The following is a 21,223-nucleotide window of genomic DNA, read 5'->3' as shown; positions in this document are numbered from 1 at the left end:
AACCTCTGCCCTCATGTAGCTAACATTCTAGTTGGGAAAATGGATAAATAAATACAAGGAAAATAGGGCACCTGGGTGGCTCAGTCGTTAGGCGTCTGCCTTCGGCTCAGGTCATGATCCCAGGGTCCTGGGATCGAGTCCCACATTTGGGCTTCCCGCTCTGCGGGAAGTCTGCTTCTCCCTCTCCCACTCCTCCTGCTTGTGTTCCTGCTCTCGCTATGTCTCTCTCTGTTAAATAAATAAAATCTTTAAAAAAAAAAAGAAATCAAGGAAAATATATACAGCTGACCCTGAACAATGCAGAGGGTTAGGGGTGCTGACCCCCCTGCATAGTCGAAAATCCATGTATAACTTTTGACTCCCCCAAAACTTAACTACTACTGATAACATAGTTAGTTAACACATGCTTTGTACGTTATATGAATTATATATTGTGTTATTACAATAAAGTAAACTAGAGAAAAGAAAATGTTACTAAGAAAATCATAAGGAAAATAAATACATTTGGTATTGTACTGTATTTATTGAAAAAAATCCACTTATAAGTGGACTTGCACAGTTCAAACCCCTATTGTTCAAGGATCAACTGTAGTGTGTCTGAACGTAATAAATGCCATTATGAAAAATGGGCAGGGCAGAGGGGATGAAGTGCCAGGAGTGGGATTAGAGTTGTAGTTACTAAAAAGGGAGTCAGGGGCAGCCTCACTAGGAGAAGACTGACATGAGTCAAGATTTGTAGAAGGTAAGAGTATTAGCCAAGTGAAGGAAAAGCATCCCAGGCCACAGTCCCAAAGGCCATGAGACAAGAGGATGCCTGACATGTTCAAGAAATAGCCAAGGAAACACAGTGACTGGTGGAGTAGAGAGAGTCTAGGGGAGACAGGAGGAGGTGAGATCAGAAATGTTTGGATCTGAGGGGTGGAAGCGGTGGCAAATTATTATGAAAGACCCTGTAAAATAGTCTGTAAAGACTGTCTTAAGAAATTTGTTTCTTATTCTGAATGAGATATGGAACCACGAGCTAGTTTTAAGCAGAGGAGTAATTGACTTAGATTTTGACAAGATTACTCTGGCTGCAGTGATGAAAACAGATTATAGGGAGGTAGGGAAGATCAGGGAAGCCATTATTCGTAATGCAGGGTACAATATCAGTTTATTTTCCCCAAGTTTTCAGTTTTGTATATATGTAGGTTATATTCTGAACTTAGTTCTCATCCATATTTATTATTCTTTAAGGAGAAAAAGGAAAACAAAAAACTGTTTATCTTTGCCCAAGTAGTCTTTTGCTAATCTCAGATTAAGACTATTCCATTTTAGTTTGGGATTTATAAATAATAGGTATAATAGATTCTTGTCTTAAAATTAGCTACAGGATTAAAGTTTCTGTCTTATATCCTGTTTTTTATTTGTCTCCTATTATACTAGTAGGAAAATAATCCTCTTGGAAAAAAGAATAATTGGAGGACATGGATGTGATTTAGATAGTTAGATCTGAGGTAAGATTAGAATTCAGAAACATTAATATCCAGCTTTAATTACTTGGTGTGGTAACTTTGTTGTGGTTCATGATCATGAAGAAAGTGCTAAACTGATTATTCAGAAAATCCAGATGCAGAGAAATCAGTCCTTCTTCACTACTTCTAATGGAGCATATCATATATGGGATTTCACCATTTAAAATGTGTAAGTTGAAGAATTGCTCTATTTGCAGCATCTAGTGATTCAGGAACCCAGATTAGATAATACTTTCTTGTGAAAATTTTACTAACTTAAAATAACGAAGTTCTTTGTAGTCAGAGTATTTTGACTTGGCATTTCATCTCTTCAGAACTACACTGAGATGTTTGAATCAAAATTATTCAGGTATATATTCCCAGATCTCTCTGTTTTGCTATATACTGAGCATTGCATTAATGTCAAAGTACTATTAGTTTTTGTTTGCCCTTTGGTTGCTCAAAATAACTTAAGACATTGAAGTTATCCATCAAATTTGTTCACATTCTGACCACATCAATCCTGGGATTATGTAGAATCAAATTATAACCCCAGAGTTTATTAGTGGGCTTTATTAGAGTGAGTGAATGCATTCTAACAAGTTTAATCAACAAGATCTATATTGATAGAATACTCAGGATGAGTTGATTAGGTGAGATTTTAGGATAAATTAACTGCTTTGGCAAATGGATACTTTTAAAATACAAAAAGAAAAGACATGGATTAAACTTTTGAGTGATGAATAGAACTGTTACAGGAAGCATATACTTGTGAATATGTATTGATGAAAGCACAATTAAGTGTAAGTAGCATTGAGATATTAAGAAAAAAATCATTAAGTAGTTAGCTGACAATATGTACAGGTCATAGGAAGAATATTGTCATTATAACCAAGAAAAATAAAATAAAAGCCGACAGCCTGATGAGTATTATTTGGAAGCATCTGAGAAACAAGACAAAATAGCTATAGAAGTAATTTGTCATGCATAGGTCAGGTCTTAAGAAGGATAGTGGATCTGAAGAGGATAAGGAGGATTGAAATGATCAAAAGAATTATGGGATTTTGTTTTGGATGTAGATGTTTGAATTATTTACAATCATGAAAGGCAAGGCTGTGTCAAAAGCAAGACTTGTGCAGATGTCAACACACTGGGGATCCACAAAGGCAGAGAGCACTGCCCTGTTACTCTGGGAGTCGGGCCACAGCTTGGGTCTCTGGCAACAAGAGTAACAGTCTGTAATAGTTCAACCAGAGGACCACCTAATTACATGTCTGGGGATATTGTGTCTTTTTTTTTTTTTTTTTAACTTTTATGTAGCTTTAGAGCCAGAAAATAATGGGACTTTGCAATTCTTGAGGATGGTGTGACTAGGAATTGGAGCTTTATTTCCAGGAGCAAGATTCAGAGCATTTATAGGGAACAAAAAATGTGTGTTTGTGTAGGTATGTGCACGCATTATGTGATTTGCCTTCCAGATATAATATTAATTGCTATTGATGACAATTTATTTGACTACTGGGATTTAAGATGCTACTTTTAGGATCCTTTACTGTATGTAAATATTTTTTGAAAATATGTTGAGTCGATTGAAACAAAGTTTATAAGCTTAATCTTATAGACATATGTAATTAGAGAATGCATCGTTTTTTCTAGTACATGTGGACACTTCCAAAAATTGAGTATTGGTCCACAAAGAGTTGCAAAAAAAAAAAAAAAGCCTAAGAGTTGATGTCATGGAGACAACATTCTCTTGTCTATAGTATAATAAAGTTTACTTATCACTTAGGAAAATATTAAAAGAAAAAACCCCAAACCCATATGTTTGGAAACTAAAAACACTTCTGAATAAGTTATACCACAACAAAACAAATTGTAAGGAATCATAAAAGCCTTAAAATTGAGTGACAACTGGGTTGCTATATGTCAAAACTTCCACAATGCAGCAAAAACAGTTTTTGAGAGCAGTAAAATGATATAGCAGAAATGAAAACTGAGAGGCCAGATTCTGAACTCAACAGTTACTCTGTTCTTTTTCTTATCTTTTAACATAAGAAAGAAAATTACAAAGAGTAGAGCAATTTATTTTATTTTTTTTAGTGGAGGGAGGGACAGAGGGGGAGGGAGAGAGAGAATCTTAAGCAGGCTCCACACCCAGCACGGAGCCTCACACAGGGTTCAATTTCACGACCCTGAGATCATGACCTGAGCGGAAATCAAGAGTCAGACGCTTAACTGACTGAGCCACCCATGCGCCCCTACAGCAAATGTTTAATGAAAGAAAACAGATAATGGCAAGGATCAATTAAAACAAAAGCTGGGTTTATTTTTTTAAGAATAATAGAATAAACAAAACTATTATAGGAAGGATGAAAGAGAAAGCACAAGTGAAAATGTCAAGAATTAAAGACATAATTATGGACATAGATATTTAAATAATTAGAAGGGAATACTGTGAGATGCTTTTGGCAAGAACACAGATGAATTGACAATTTTGTTTAAAATATAAATTACCAATATTAAATCAAGAATAAATGGAAAAGTACGAATAGGGAAGTACAGCATAATGAATTTTTAAAAAAATAGAAGATGAATATACATAATCATGAAAATGGCCTTTTCTCTCATATTAATTAATGAAATCATTTGATTTTTAATCAGGATCCTACTAAGGTTTTTGATTGAACTTGACAGGATGATCCTAAAATTTATATGGCGTAGTAAAGGCCGGGAATAACCTAAAAAGAATTGATAAATTTAAATAAAGTTTAAAAAAAAACAAAACTGTGAACAGTTACAAGATACCATAAAATGAGGTAAAACATAAGCCATTGATTGGGAGAAGATATTTGCATAGAAATGACAGAAGATTTAACAACTTATTCAGATCAACAAGAAAAAGATAACCTCATAGGAAAAAAAAAATGGGCAAACAATATAAATGGACAGTTCACAAAAGAGGATACTTAAATGGCCAGTAAACGTGAAAATTTGCTGTATCTCACCAATAATCAGTGAGATCAAACTAAGACACAATAGGGGCACCTGGGTGGCTCAGTTGTTAAGCATCTGCCTTCAGCTCAGGTCATGGTCCCAGGGTCCTGGGATCAAGCCAGCATCGGGCTCCCTGCTCAGCGGGAAACCTGCTTCTCCCACTCCCGCTCCCCCTGCTTGCGTTCCTTCTCTCGCTGTGTCTCTCTCTCTGTCAAATAAATAAAATCTTAAAAAACAAAACAAAACAAAAAACTAAGACACAATATAATTTCACAGTTACCATGTTGGCAAACGTGTAGAAGTCTGATTTTCCAGGTGTTTTTAAGCAAGTGGGGAAAGGAGGCCTCTCATACTTGTTGGTATGTTTGATGGGAGTATAAATTAACACAACTACTTTAAAGAGCAATTAAATAATTGTAAGTAAAGTTGAAGATACTTAGAATCCACTACTCAGAAATTGCTCTTCTAAGTACACATGTGTGTTTATGAGATCAGACATGGCAAAATTGGAAACTGACTAAAGTCTATGGATAAGAGCTGGGTAAATAAGCTGGTAAATTTATGTGGTGGAATGCTGTGCCACAGGCAAAATACGGAAATTGGAACTGTGTGACTCTACATGGGTAAAACCTGAAAGTGCAGTGTTGGGCAGAAAAAGCTTTTGCAGCAAGACATTGTGCATAGTATGCAAAACACCCAAAGCAGTACCATATATTTTTATGGATACAAACTGATAATGGTGTTCACATTTTAGAAACATAAATAAGAACAGTAAGCACCAGCGTCAGCATGGTGGTTACAGGTTACTTCTGAGAAGGGAAATAAATACGATTTTAATTTCTGATGAGTAGGGAGAAAAAGAGACTTCTGTGAAGTTTCTAAATAACGTTAACTCTTTTAAAAGTGTAGGGAGTAGGTATGTGTTATAATTGTCTCTGCATTTTCTGCATGTTTGAAGTATTCATAATTAAAAAATTTGAACACCTTGGAAAACAACAGAGAGAATTAGTAAAACCAAAAGCTAGTTCGTGAAATGATCAATAAAATTGCTACCTCTTTAGCCGGAATAATCAGGAAAGAAAAGAAAGAAGACAAATTTTCAGCATCAGGAATGAGAAAAGTGACATCCCTGCTGATTCTACAGTTATTAGGAGAAAAATAGGAAAATATATGAAAAACTTTATACCAGTAAATTTGACAACTTGGATGAAATGGACAGATTCCTTGAGATATGTAAATTACCAAAGTTCACTGAAGAAGAAATAGGCATAAACAAATTAAATGTGTACTTAAAATCTTTCCATAAACACAATACTTGGCCTAGCTGACTTCCACTATTTTTATTCGCATTGTAGGTTCTAGCCAGTGCAATAAAAAGAAGGAAAGGGCATCCAGCTTATAAAGGAAGATGACATGAATGTCTGTGTAGAATATTCAATAAAATCTACCTGAAACAACCAGAATAAGTGATTTTAACAAGTTTGTTGCAGGATACAAGATCAATATACAAAAAACAATTATATTTTTATATGCTAGAAATAACAGTTGGAAACTAAAAGTAAATATGATATTTATAATGGCATCAAAAATATGAAACACCTAGGGATAAATCTGGAAAAAAATATGTGAAGAACCTGTTAAAGCATTGCCGACAGAAATCAGAGAACTATATTAATAGATATATTTATAAACATGATAAATACATTATGTTTATAGGCTGGAAGACTCAAATTATGATGTTCTTCTCAAATTGATCTATATAGATTTCAGAGCAATGTCAATCAAATTCTAATACACTTTTTTATAGAAATTAACAAACTCATGTAACAAACTCATAAGTACCAGAGACCTAGAATAAATTAAACAACTTTATAAAGAAGAAAGTTGGAATAGTAACTTCTGATCTCAGGACATTCTATAAAACTACAGTAATCAAGAGACTTTAGTAATGGTGTAAAACTAGACAAATTAATGAAACCAAATCCAGAAATAGACCTACATATATGTGGACAACTGATTTTCAAAATGATACTCTTTTCAACAAGTAGTACTTGAACAGTTGGTTATTCCATATGGTACCAAAGAAACCTCACTTCAATCCATACCTTGCACTGTATATATGATAATTGCCTAAATGCATCCTAGACCAAAATTTAAAACATAAAACTATAAACCTGTTTTGATCTTGGGTTAGTTAGGCAGAGTTTTTTAGATATGGCACTAGAAGCATAACCTATTTTCAAAAATGATAAATTGAATTTTATCAAAATTAAAAATTTCTCTTCTGTAAAAAAATAAGAGAATAAAAAGCCACATACAGGGGCACCTGGGTGGCTCAGTCGTTGAGCGTCTGCCTTCGGCTCAGGTCATGATCCCAGGGTCCTGGGATCGAGCCCCACACTGGGCTCCCTGCTCGGCGGGAGGCCTGCTTCTCTCTCTCCCACTCCCCCTGCTTGTGTTCCCTCTCTCACTGTGTCTCTCTGTCAAATAAATAAATAAAATCTTAAAAAAAAAAAAAAAGCCACATACAGTAAGAACATATTTGAAAATCATACACCTGAGAAAGGGACTTGTACTAGAATATATAAAGAATTCTCACAATTCATTAATAAGAAAATAAAACATCCCCTCACCCCCAAAGGAAATGTGCAAAATATTTGAATGGTCACTTAGCCAAAGAAGACATACTGAAAACATGTGAGATGATGCTCAACTTGACTAGTCATTAAGGAAATATAAATTAAAAACCACAATGACGTACTGATGCACACTTCTTAGAATAGCTAAAAATATAAAAGATTGGCCATTCCAATTGTGAGCAAGAATGTGGAGGAACTGGTCATTCCATAGCCTGTTGATCGGAATGAAAAATGATACAACCACTATGGAAAAAACAATCTGGCATTTTCTTGAGAAGTTAAGCATAGACCTACCATGTGATCTAGCCATTCCACTTTTATATATTTACCCAAGAGAAATGGAAGTATATGTCCATACAAAGACTTGTACACAAATGTTTATATCAGCTTTCTTTGTAATAGACAAAAAGTGAAAACAACCCAAATGTCCATCAGCAGATGAATGGATAGATAAATTGTGGTATATTCAGACCGTATGTTCAGCAGTGGGAGTACTCAGCAATAAAAAGAAATGAATATTTGATACATGCTTATAACATGGCTGACAATTTTTAAAAATTTAGAAAATTGAGTATATAAAAGCAGACATATACATATTATATCATACCACTTATATAAAATTTTAGGAAATGCAGATGCTCGTGTATAGTGACACAAAACATCATTGGTTGGAGAGTTTGGGAGAGAGCCAGGGAGGAAAGATTTTGCAGTTTCTTTTACAGGGACAGGAAGAAATTGGGGGTAGTGGGTAATATGTTTATTATCTTGACTGCGATGATGACTTTGTGTATATATGTCAAAACTTACTAAACGATAATATAAATACAGTGTGCACCATTTATTTTATGTTGGTGTTAGTCCAGTGAGTTTCTTTGTGGGGAAGAAAAAAAGTTCCAGAGTCCGACCATCTAGGTCCAAATATCAGGTGTTTCATTCATAACTTAAGACAAATTATTTAACTTATTTATGCCTGGTTTCTTTATTTATAAAATGGAGCTAAGAATAATATCTTCCTTATAAGAGAATTGGATGAGATAATTCAGGTAAAATGTGAAGCAGCTAGAAAGTATTCAATACACGTTGAGTTTTATTATCACTATTGGCATTAATGTTGTTGAATTCAATGGACCACAGAGAGAAAAATCCCTTCTATTCCAGCTTCTTGAATACTTGCAGTGATGAGGATGTCACTCCTTCATGAGATAGCCCATCCCATTGTTGGATATTGGAAAAGTCATTGTGACTAATTTAAATTATTCAGTGAGAATCAGTCCTATATTCAGAGACTTGAACAGGAAGAAAGGGAAGAGGAAAGAGAAGTTAGTTTCTACAACATAACTTATTCTAATACTTAACCACTTTTCCCATCTGGGAATTTTTTTTCCAGAATTTTCCCACATGCTTCTATTTAAGCACTTTCCTTGTATTCTGCTCTCTGAGGAAATGGAAAACCTCTAGGCATCATGAGAAGTTGGGCAAAGTTTGAATTAGGTAATTTGTAAGGTTTTTTACTATTTGGTGACTGTAGTCATTTTGCTGGGGAAAAAAAAAGAATTGATGTTTGTGAGGTTACACACACAAACTCAGTGCATGTAGGACTGAGAAAGAACCACACTCGTTGATAAAGAAATTCCCAGACCTGTCTCAGGCCCTACACAGCCTGGTAGCCTCAGGGATTAAAATTCCTAGAATTTAGGATTCAGGGCAAAGAGAATAAGTAGCACACTCCCACTCAGTTGCAGGGCCCAGTCTCATGATACTGTGAACCAGTTAGCTCACAGGAGTGGTGGAAAGCACTAGAAACTTCTGGAACTGGGAGAAGAGAGTACCTCCCAGAGAAGGCTCAGCAGTAGCAGTCTCACTTTGTTTTTGCCTTCCCTTGGCCAGGTTTCCCCTAAAAGCAGTCTCAGGCAAACCTGGAGCACACAAAGCTCAGAGATGGCCGTGATGATGGTTCACGGGTTCATGAGTAGCGCGTTGAAGGAGAAGAGTAAGGGGGAAATTTCTACTTTAATTAAAAATGTACTGACTACACTTGGTAGGCTTTATTTCTTTAGTGAAGCAGTGATATCTGCAGTGTTGTGTGCAATTTGGGACGGTGATTTTGTATTTGATGTCAGGACTCCTCAGCTGAATGTTAAAGGACAGTGCACTAGAATCAGATCCTGATTTATCAAGAAAAGATATTTTAAAAAATTTTAATAATGAATTATCATAAAAAATGTTCCTTTTTGACTTCTTAAAAGCTCACTCTGCATCACCACTCAAAGGTGAAACAAATGAAAATAAGGTCATTTTGTTTGATTCTAGCCAATTATATACATTATTGGAAGGAAGAGGAAGTAGATTAAACTTACATAACCTAAAATACTCTACATTTTGTCTATGGATAACTAAGAATTGGTCATATTTTGCTGGGTTTCTAAAGCAAAAATCAGAAAAGAAATGTAAAAGTAAAACTAATACACAGCAATTGCCTTATGAACTGTGGAAATATGCAGGAAGAGAATATTAAAGATAATTTAATTAAATTTAATTAAATCAATTTAATTAATTAATTAATCAACTACAACTCTGCTGTACCTAAATGAAAAACTGGGAACTTTTTTTCCCTTTAATTTTGAACCCTTATAATAAAGTGAAATAATATCAATTCTTATATAGGAAAGCACAGTTTTATAGTGTTTCAGTCAGTGTATCATGTTAGTTAATTAAGTTGAACAAATGTAACCTGCAATGGAAGATGCTTGTAGGGACCTGGTGGGGTTATATGAAGTAAAGGCACTAAGTACAAAGCAGTTGTATTAATGGTTCATATCAACTTAAAATACAGTTTAAGCATGAATTGGGACAGAGGCTAGAGTAAGCTTTCTTTGGTGGGTAAAAGAGGAATACTTCGGTACTGCAAACTCCGGATTCATTTATGAAAGTATTTTTGGAGTGGGAAAAGGAGAGATGGCATTTTTAGAATAAGGGTATAAAATAATACTGTTTTGTGGAGAATTTATATTAGATGATTAGAGGGTGCCCACATTTTTCCTGTAAGTAACTGAAAATGCTTTCTTCATTTCTTACCATGAAAACGTCGTGGTGGTGACTTCTGACAGAGTTGGGATTGGGTCACTTTTAGGTGCTCCTCCTCTGTGCTGCTCTTAGTTCTTCCATTTTTTGTAAGCAGGTGTGGTTTGTTGTTACATTTAAGAATCAGGAAGCTATGGGCGCCTGGGTGGCTCAGTTGGTTGAGCGACTGCCTTTGGCTCAGGTCATGACCCTGGAGTCCCGGGATCGAGTCCCGCGTCGGGCTCCCTGCTCAGCGGGGGGTCTGCTTCCCCTTCTGCCCTCTTCCCTCTCGTGCTCTCTGTCTCTCATTCTCTCTCTCTCAAATAAATAAATAAAATCTTTAAAAAAAAAAAAAAAAGAATCAGGAAGCCATTGACTCTAGGTCAAAAGTTGAAGAGCAGATGTGTCTCATGAACCCCTTGTTGTTCTCAGATTTAAATGTTGGTCTCTCTTTTGGCATATGTTAATATGGAAAAATGTAAAAAAAAAAAAAATGACCCCCAAACTATAAGAGTTCTTATCTCTGAGCATTCAACTTATTGGTGATGTTTGTTTTCTTTTTTTATAAGTTTTTGTACATACTGAATATATTCTAACCAAGAAATATATTTTAAGGTTGAAGAAATAAGGGGGTGCTGGGCTGGGTCAGTTGGTAGAGCACGTGACTCTTGATCTTGGGGTTGTGAGTTCGAGCCCCACATTCTGTGTGGAGATTACTTAAAAATAATCTTTAAAAAAAAAGAAATAACATTCTGAAAATTATTTTTTTTAAGATTTTGTTTATTTGAGAGGGAGAGTGCGGAGAGAGAAAGAGAGCACAAGTCGGGAGGTGAGGAGGGGCAGAGGGAGAGGGAGAAGCAGGCTCCCCACCGAGCAGGGAGCCTGATGCAGGGCTCGATCCCAGGACCCTGGAATCTTGATGTGAGCCGAAGGCAGACACTTAACCGACTGAGCCACCCAGGCGCCCCTGGAAATTATTTTTAAAATAAAATGTAATGATAAATGTTTCAGCTAGAGTAGTTTGTTCGTTTCTGTCCTGTAATACTTCGTAGGTTAATGAGAAGTTGCTCAGTTCCCCTGTTTTGTACAGGCCCGCCTCATTTTATTGCCGTTCACTTTACTGTGCTTCACAGATGCTGCATTGTGTACGTATTGAGGTTTGTGGTAACTGTCAAGCAAGTCTGTTGGCTCTGTGCCACTTTTCTAAAAGCATTTGCTCACTTTGTGTCTCTGTCATGTTTTGGTAATTCTCACAATATTTCAGGCTTTTTTATTACCATATTTGTTATGGTGATCTGTGATCAGGGAGCTTTGATACTAACTATCGTAATTGTTTTGGGGCGCCACAAACCACACTCCTAAAAGGCAGTGAACACAATGGACAAATGTGTGTGTTCAGACTGTTCCACTGTCTGGCTGTTCCCCATGTGGCCCAAAGAGAGGCTTTCCTATCACCTGAGACAAAACAATATTGAAATTAGGCCAGTTAATAACCCTACAATGGCCTCTGAGTGTTCAAGTGAAGGGAAGAGTCCCACGTCTTTCCTTTTAAATTGAAAGCAAAAAATGACTAACCTTAATGGAGAAGGCACATTTTGAAAGCCAAGACGGGCCCAAAACTAGGCTTCTTGCTTCATACAATAAGCCAAATTGTGAACGCAAAGGAAAAGTTCTTGACTACTCCAGTGAACACCCAAGTGATAAGAAAGCAAAACAGCCTTATTGCTGTTATGGAGAATGTTTGAGCGGTCTGGACAGAAGATCAAACCAGCTACAACATTCCCTAAGCCAAAGCCTAATCCAGAGCGAGGCCCTAACTTTTCTCAATTCTGTGAAGGCTGAGAGAGGTGAGGAAGCTGCAGAAGAGAAGTTGGAAGCTGGCAGAGGTTGGTTCATTTGGTTTCAGGGAAGAAGCCATCTCCATAACACAGAAGTTCAAGGTGAAGCAGCAAGTGCTGATGGAAAAGAAGCTGCAGCAAGTCAACAGAAAGTCTAGCTAAGATGATTAATGAGTGTGGAGATGCTAAGCAATTGATTTTCAGTGTAGATGAAACAGCCTTCTATTGGAAGAAGATGCCACCTATAACTTTCACAGCTAGAGAGGAGAAGTCAGTGCTTGGTTTCCAAAGCTTCAGAGGACAGGCCGACTTGTCAGGGGCTCATAAGCTGGTGACTTCATTGCCATCCCACAAATCCTCAGACCCTGAAGAATTCTACTAACTTTACTCTGTTTGTGCTCTGTAAATGAAACAACAAAGCCTGCATGACAGCACATCTGTTTACAACATGGTTTAGTGACTATTTAAGCCCACTGTTGAGACCTAGTATCCTTTCACAATATTATTACTCATTGACAATGCATCTGGTCACCCAAGACAGTTGATGGTGATGTACAGTGAGATTCATGTTGTTTTCATGCCTGCTAACACAACATGCATTCTGCAGCCCATGGATCAAAGGAGTAATTTGGACTTTCAAGTCTTACTACTTAATACCTTTCATAAGGCTATAGCTGCCACAGATAAGTGACTCCTCTGTAGATCTGGGCAAAGTAAATTGAAAACCTGCTACAAAGACTTCACCATTCTAGACCTCATTGAGACCATTTGTATTTCAAAGGAAGAGGTCAAAATATCAACATGAACAGGAGTTTGGAAGAAGTTGATTCCAACCTTCATGGATGACTTCGAGGGGTTCAAGACTTCAGTGGAGGAGGTAGCTGCAGATGTGATGGAAATAGGAAGAGAACTAGAATGAGAAGTGGAGTTTGAAGATGGGACTGAATTGCTGCAATCTCATGGTAGAAGTGGAATGGATGAGGAGTTGTTTATTATGGATGGACAAAGTGTTTTCTTGAGATGAAATTTGTTCCTGGTGAAGATGCTATAAAGATTGTAGAAATAACAAAGAATATTACATAAATTCAGTTGATAAAGTAGCGGCAGGGTTTGAGAGTATTAACTCTACAGTTTTGAAACAAGTTCTACTGTAGGTAGAATGCTATCAAACAGCATCGCATGCTGCAGAGAAGTTATTCATGAAAGGAGAAGTCAATCGATGTGGCGAACTTCGCTGTTGTCTTATTTGTTTAAGAAACTGCTAAGCCACCCAAACGTACGGAACCATCACCCTGATCAGTCAGCAGCCATCAACATCAAGGCAAGACCCTCCATCGGCAAAAAGATTATAACTCACTGAAAGCTCAGGTGATGGTTAGCATTTTTTAGCAGTAATTTTTAAATTAAGGTATTTACATTGTTATTTTAGATATAATGCTATGTGCACTTAATGGAGTGTATACATAACCTTTACTAGGAAATCAGAAATTCATTTGGCTCATTTTATTGCAATACTTGCATTATGGCAGTGGCAGAACCAAACTTGCAATATCTCTGATGTATGCTTATATACCACATGTTTCCTTCCTCTGAAATGTTTGGCAGCTCCAGCGAGAAACAACTGCTCATTTTGAACAGGAAAGCTAAACAGCTAACTTTCCAACAAACTTTGTAATAGATATCCTGCACAATTGAAAGAGCATACCAATAGCAAAGAATAAAGAAGTTACTCTTGCTGTCTGTGTAGTAAAACAGCCATCAAATCCCAGAGGCCTACTCTCAATGAGTATAATTTTTATACCATGGTGGTACTTTCACACCCAGGTTTACGTAAGTTCTGTTATCCTCCAAACCAACCATCGTTAAGCATTTTCTTGTGCTAGGAAGCTGAATAGAATTTTTTCTTGGTTTTTTTTGAAGTACTTGGAAATCTCAAGGATGTTCTGTATAGAATTTATACAGAGGTTTTTTTGTTACATCATTTTTCTGTGACAGAACATAAAGTACATTTGATTAGCCTTTTTCTTAAAGAGTGAAAGGAAAAATAACTTTACACTATTTATGGTTCAGAGGAATGTATTAGGGTTCTCCAAAGAAACAATAGGATGTATAGATATATGTAAAAAGTGATTGTGGAGGCTTAGTGAGCCCAGAATCTGCTGAGTAGGCCAGCAAGCTGGAGACAGACGGGAGCCAGGGATGCAGATGAAGTCCAAAGGCAGTTTGCCGGAAAATTTCCTCTTGCTTGGGGAGGCTGGTCTTTTTGTTCTAGTCACGCCTTCAACTGATTGGTTGAGGCCCACCCACATTAAGGAGGGTAGTCTGTTTTACTGAGAGTTTACCTATTTAAATGTTAACCTCAGCTACAAACACCTTCCAAGTTGATGCATTAATTATCCAGAGGCTATTTACTGTTGCTGAAATTTAAGTTTTTCTTCCTACTGACTTGTTCTTATTCAGTACTGCCCTTAGACCTAAGCAAGGAGGGCCCTACTTTGCTTTGGCCTTCATCAGTTATGTCCCTCCCCATAAGACAAGACCAAGGGACCAAAGTTGTGCATTCACCAGGAGCCAAGCCCCCGCATTCCATACCACACTCTAGCTACTCAAAATCCTTTGCCCACATAGCTGCAAGCCTGTTTCCAGGGTCTTCATGGGCATCTCCCCAAGTCCATTCTCATTCTTTTGTGAACAGTGTGCTCACTGTTACTTCTGCAGGGGCCATTGGGTGGCTGTTCGGAGGCAGGGAGTACATAAATGTGTGGGCTGGAATTTCTGCCCTTGTGCAAGGGAGGCTCCTCACTACAGCCTGGAGCCTGCGAACGGAAGAGAAGTGGGGCAGGATGAGGGCCACGTGCCTCTTTTCCTTACTCTGCTGTATTCAGGCAGTCTCTGGGGTGTCTAGAATGCCAAACGAGGGCTTCCAAGTCGTTACAAAAGTATATTTCTCGGGTGCCTGGGTGGCTCAGTTGGTTAAGCGACTGCCTTCGGCTCAGGTCATGATCCTGGAGTCCCTGGATCGAGTCCCGCATTGGGCTCCCTGCTCGGCAGGGAGCCTGCTTCTCCCTCTGACCCTCCCCCCTCTCATGTGCTCTCTGTCTCTCTCATTCTCTCTGTCTCAAATAAATAAATAAAATCTTTAAAAAAAAAAAAAGTATATTTCTCAAGATAGGAGGATGGAGCATACTTTATACTCCATTCATCACTTTGTTAGCTTGATTTATAACTTTTAAGTATTCACATGTATGGTATGCAGTCTTCCCTTTGTACCTTTGTCCCAGACCTCAAAGGTTAGAAACAGATCTTTCCTATTGAGGGTGAGCAAAATCAGAGAATTAGAAGTTGGTTATTAAATTTGAAATCTCAAATGTGTTATAAAATCAGGGTAGTGGTTATCCCGAGGGGAGAAAAAGTTACGATTGGGGAAGGGCCTGGCCTGTTCCATTTCTCAACTTGGGTGGTGATTACATAGATGTTTATTCTTGGGCTTTGTGCATTCCTCTCCATGGATGAGGGATCTCTCAATAAAATGTTAAAAAACAAAACAAAACAAAACTAAAACTAAAAAATGTATTGTTCTTAATTAGGAAAAAAAATCTGATATCTCAGAAAAGCCTTTCTTTCAGACTTGTCTATCACAGATTATACTACATTTGTTTTATAAATCTTGGCCCAGTCATGGAAATAAACAGAAAAATTAAATGCTCTAGAAGACAGCTAAATAAATTATATAATTGTGTGTGTGTGTGTACATGCATGTGCATGATGTGTCTATGAATGTGTGTGTTAGATTTTTGTCCTCTAGTCCTCAGCCAGGGAAACAACTGAAAGAAAACCTCTCTCTCTCTGCATTCTCAGTAGTTCCCATGGGTTAATGAGAAAAATATTTTCAAGCATGCTTTTTTTATTTGACTCTGTCTGTGGTTTGTTTATCCCAAAGAAGAAGCAATGAGGCAGAGAGGAGTACTTACTTTTCTCAGGTTAGAGAACCATTGCGCATAAAGTTTGTTTTATAGTTTCACGAAAAAAAAAACATTGTGGATGTAGTTTCCACATCTAGATATTCGTAACAGGGACTCTTTGTTTTTATCTTTCAGGTGTCATCGTCACCAAATAAGGGAAGAAATAAAGAGGAAGGTACGGTTTTGGGTTCTTGAGGAGCTAGATATATAAATTCGTTTATAATGGTGGAAACCAGAAAAAGTACAATAGGTTAATTTAAAAGTTATATAAACCAAGTAAAATACTTTTTAAAATAGTCATTAAAATTTTCAGATGAAATCAATTATTTCCTAATTTCAGAAAATGAGAAGGAGCACATATATTACTTCTAGGCTAGAAAATAGTTCGTGTTAGTGACATTTTTGGTGAAGTACTGAGAGGTTTCAGGTACTTTTGATAAATTTAATGAGACTCCAGATACCTGAATTTGGGAGATTTTCTTTATTATCTCATCATTTTAATGAATCATTTTAAATAAATATCTTAAAATCAAAATTTATAGTAGGATTGAAAATACTTTATTTTTTGTTAACCATTATTTGAAGCTGTTTTGAGAAACAAGTAAAAATGTCGTGTAGTAAGAATTTCAGAATATAAGCATAGGCACGAAGCATTCATCTTTGAAACTTTGCAAGATTTTTGATCCTTTGTTTTAATATAAAACATTAGGAGAGCATTCAACTCACAAAATTGGAGGAAAAATTAGAACTATTTACTGTGTCAAGTTCTATGATGTTTAGAAAAGAGCAGATCTGTAGACATTTCATGGGAAAGCAAGCTGATTCCTTATATGGGAAACTAACAGACTGTTTCTTTTCAATACTATCCCATTTTGGGATATTTGACAGGCAGTCAAATTTTACAGTACAAGGTTTTCCTAGACCTTTCATGCTGTAGCTAGGACACTAACTTCTGTGTTATTCCGTAGAGACTAAAATGATCCAGAAAGATGAAGGGAATAAAATGGGAAGCCTCTGGAATTTTTAGCACAGTTTTATATAAGGCTTGAGCCAAATGAGAGAACTTAGGACAAGAGTTTAAAGGGGAGTAACTTGAAATAGGGAAATGTGTCATACCAAGCTTATGATTGTTTTTCTCTGCCTAAATACTTCCTAAAGGTCTGAATTTAAATTTGTCTTCCCTCCTCCCTCCCTCCCTCTTTACCCCTTCCCCGACACCCTCTTCCCCATTTCAAACACAGAGCAAGTGTGGCACTTCTTGGCAAGTGATTCGAACATTTGAAGTTCTGCCATCAAGATTCCAATCTCCAAGAATTCCACGACTCCCTCTCCCCCAAGTGCTAGCAACAGGCAGATCTATGAGAATTTACTGACTTCCTCTTGAAACTTTTTTCCCCCAGCGTTTTTTGAGATATACAATATGTAAATAAAGACTGATATTTTTAAATTATTTGGATATTTATTGATATGAAAAGAAGATTTTGTTTAATTTCATAGCAGAAATTTAGAAGCATTGATTTTTGACCAGTTCTAATTTCTGTGGCTGAAGGAACCCATCAATTTTATCAGCTTTTATTTCTGTAATCTAATCTAATTAGATTATTGTGGATAATTACTCTCATTTTCATACCACATTATCTTTTTTCAAGTTGCTGGTGGAACCTTTCTTTAGCCAAACTCTGTCCTCTATTAGGCCTGTGTAATGTGTTTACATTTATTAAGGTTCTTTCCTAGAATTTATTACTTTAGAGGGCCTAAACTCTCTGATTCTCGTTCAGGCCCCTTAGTCTCAATTCTCACCTCTCTGGCAACGAAGCTCAAGTCTTCATAAGAAGCCCAGGTCTCGCACGTGAGGTCTGTCTCTTGGATGTCTCTTGGACGTCTGCAACCCCTCTGGTCCAGAACTGAACTCTCTTATCTTCCCTCGTTCTTCAGCAGTGGAATTCACATTCTCCTAGCCACCCCGCTCAAACCCTTGAAATCATATTGAACAACCTCCTCCTGTCTTCATTCATGAAGATCATCTAAATGTTTCTTGGCCCTCTCCATTCCTTTCCACCTCCCTCCGGCCCTGTGCTGGTTTCCCCCCTGATTTCACTTGGATCCTTGGAGCCTCCCAGCTCTTCTCCCTGGCCCCCGGATCCAGCCCTCTGCCTCAGCCCCTTTGCTCTAGCTCCAGTTCATGCCGTCCTGTCTCCTGAGCCAGTTGTTCTGCCTCTGGCTTGTTCTCCCTTTCATGCCATCCTCCACATGGCCAGTTATGTTCCTAAAGCAAAGGTCTCGCCTTGTCACATTTTCTCAGAATGCCTTCAATGGCTTTCCATGTTGTGGAGAAGAAGAATCAGACCCTCGGATTTCCCCAGGAGTCCCACCCTCCAGCCACGCCACGCTACTCACTCCTCTCCAAGAATATCTTGTCTGCTCACACTCCCTTACTGGGCTGCTTTGGCCAGTTCCGTTCAGATCTTTTCTTCCCCTTTTCTCTTTCTGTTACCATTATGAGCATGTTCTATTTGCATAATCTGTTTTGAAATTTACAAAGCGCTGAAACAATAGCTACCATTTCTTGAGCATCTGTTGTGTCATTGGTTTTAGGTGTCATGCATGCATAAGCCCTATAAGGTAGGGATTGCCCACTTCATTTTGAGGCTCCGAGAAGTTCTGTAACTTGCCCTAGGTCACACAGTCAGTTTCAGAGCCAGAATTAACACTCTTGACAGTATGGCTCTAAATGCTGTTTTTCCACCCTGCTGTGCATGCTGCTTCCCACATACAGCCGCCTTGTGATGTAGGCAAAGCTCAGAGTATGCCTGTTTTACAGATGAGGAGATGGGCACAGAGGGTTAAAGTGATTAGCCCAAGTGACATAGTAATGTTCACTTGAGATGTCTTTGGGAATATGTAAACTTCTTTGGAGGACATCTAAGAATGTGAGGAGAGAATCTGTTGTTTTTAAGTTTCTTGATACACTGATTTTTTTATGTTGTAGAAATAAAGCATAGAGGAAATAAGGAACAACTATTATTGCAGTAGTTGTAAACAGTAAGCTGAGTTATCAAAAGACAAATTAATGGGCTTGTGGCATGTTGTGTATTAATCTCCCGAGAGTTGGAAGAGAGAGGCCATGTCTGGTGGGGCAACCCACACCTGCTGGACTCCTCCCCTCCTAGAAGTTAGTAGTACTTAGATGCTACTTAGTTAGTGAGCCTTGCTGACCTCAGTACGGTTAATCAAAATTCTCTTCACAGTATATGATTTTGCGTAGTTATAATCTTAATAAATATATAATTTTGAATTTTAATTTTTCTCTTATAGGCGTCTTTCTACATTGCTACATGGCCATCATTATAATGGTGACAGTTACATTTAATTGAATGGCTGTTTCATGATTGTTTCATAGTGTCTTCCAGACTAGCTGATCTGATCTTTGCCAGCCCTTTCCCATGGAACAATTAGTAAGTTTTATACTATATAGTTATAAAGGAAAACTCCTGGAAAAAGTGGAGTAATCATTGTTAAAATTGCCTCCGACAAATTAGGAAACCAAAAGTGACCCGTGGATGGGTTTAGGTAACACTTACTAGAGCAGTAACCGGGGATGTGAAAAATCAGAGGTAGACTATCGATTCATTTTTCTCAAACTTGCTGTTATTATAAGTATCTGAAATTTTTCTGAGGTTTTATTTTTCACATACAGACAGAATCATTTCATACATGGGACATTTAATTTCACCCCATTGTGCAGAAGGAGTGCATTGAATTTCATAAAACCCATTTCTCCATCAAGGACTATATGTATGTTTAGCAGTGTGTATACTCATTAAGAGTAGCATTTGATAATTTATTCCCAGAAGAGGGAATATTGTCATAGATAAAGATATGTCTTGTGACTGCTCACTTATCTTTATTACTTATTATTACTATCTTATTATAGAGTGGATTACATCTATAAATTCTGGGTAGTGTCTTTTTTCATCCTCCTTGTACATTCTGTCCAAGGTGTGTATCAGGGTTCGCCTGTGGGGGGGTCTTTGAAACACCAGCTTCAGAATCACTTAGAATGCTTCTTAAAAATCTTTCCAGCTTTCCCTAAAAATCTGTTAACTCAGAATTTGGGGGGAGGGGGCCCCAAACATGTTTTCCCCTCATCCCCATGAGTCTTATATATTCAAATTTTAAACCCATTGGTTTAGATAATCGAGAGATAGATCATACTGGGGATTTCTCAGTTGATGTTCTGTTTGAGACTGTTCCCCTAAGAAGAGGAGAAAGAAAACTAGATGTCTGCCTTTGTAGTGGGCCTGTGCACAGAAGGTTATCATTGCCTCCTGGGAGGAAAAAAAACAAAAAAGCAAAAAAAACTAAAGGGAATAAAGTTAATACTCAGTTTAGTGTTAAATATTAAATGTATTTTTGGTTTCAAATCAGAAAAATTTACACCTGATGGGAATAACTTGATTTCTAAGTTACCAATCAAACTGGTTGGATAAAGTGCCTGAGCCCACAGGAATCGGCCACCCCGCCAGCACCACACCCGGCACCTGTCTTCCGAAGGCCCAGTGACAGAAGCTTCTACTTCTGATGGGACAGCCGCAGAGAAGTCGCAGCAGTGAGACGGCTGGCTGCGCTCTGACAGGAGCGGAGACGGCGCGGCGACAAGACGAGAGCTTTGTAAAATATGTGAGGCTGGCTGCAGGTCAGGGCTTCTGCCGTTGACCTGACGTTACCCTATTTGGATGACCTTTGAGAACAAACTCCACTTCTCATATTATCCCCCAACTCAAAGGGAGCCAGGAGCCCACTGCAGCCAGGAGGGAAGGCATAAACTGCTCTTGGCTTCGGTCAAAATTGAGCTGTGTCAGGACCAACAATGCATCATCTATCAGTCACACCCTGAATGCCACGACTCAAGGTATCCTGGCGCACCCCGAGAGGAAAGCTTCAGTGCGTCCCTTCTCTAGTAGGAATACCCAACACATCAAGGACTCTTTCCCCTTTCTGAGTACCTCGTTGCAAAGGGTTGAAGCCTGCCGAAAGATTAGAGGGCTTTAATTACATCAGTCCTGAATGCATCTGGTTACAATGATTTTATTTAGCCAACCCTCTGTTTTTAGAAATGCTTCTTTTTTGCTATTTTAAAATTCAGCAATTATTTATTGACTACCTATATATGTGCCAGGTACTATTCCAAGTTCTTCGGCTATGTCAGTGCAAGACATACAAAAGTCCCTGCCCTT

At 37.8% G+C, this 21,223-nt stretch overlaps 1 protein-coding gene across 2 annotated transcripts in view; it reads left to right on the top strand.

Annotated features, from left to right (window-relative positions):
• The window catches only part of PPA2 (inorganic pyrophosphatase 2), an 81,752-nt gene extending 64,316 nt beyond the window's left edge, over window positions 1-17,436 (top strand). For both annotated transcript variants that reach the window (XM_035030215.1, XM_035030213.1), the window contains 2 exons: window positions 16,122-16,161; window positions 17,228-17,436. In XM_035030215.1, the coding sequence (XP_034886106.1) occupies window positions 16,122-16,161; window positions 17,228-17,268 (81 nt within the window). In that variant the 3' untranslated portion in view covers window positions 17,269-17,436. The remainder of the gene's footprint in view (window positions 1-16,121; window positions 16,162-17,227) is intronic.
• The last annotated feature ends 3,787 nt before the right edge of the window (window positions 17,437-21,223 follow it).

Source organism: Mirounga leonina, unplaced genomic scaffold (genome assembly GCF_011800145.1).
Source record: "Mirounga leonina isolate KUSES-001 unplaced genomic scaffold, KU_Mleo_1.0 Mir_357, whole genome shotgun sequence".
Classification (NCBI taxonomy): domain Eukaryota; kingdom Metazoa; phylum Chordata; class Mammalia; order Carnivora; family Phocidae; genus Mirounga; species Mirounga leonina.
This window is presented reverse-complemented; position numbering and strand designations above follow the sequence as displayed.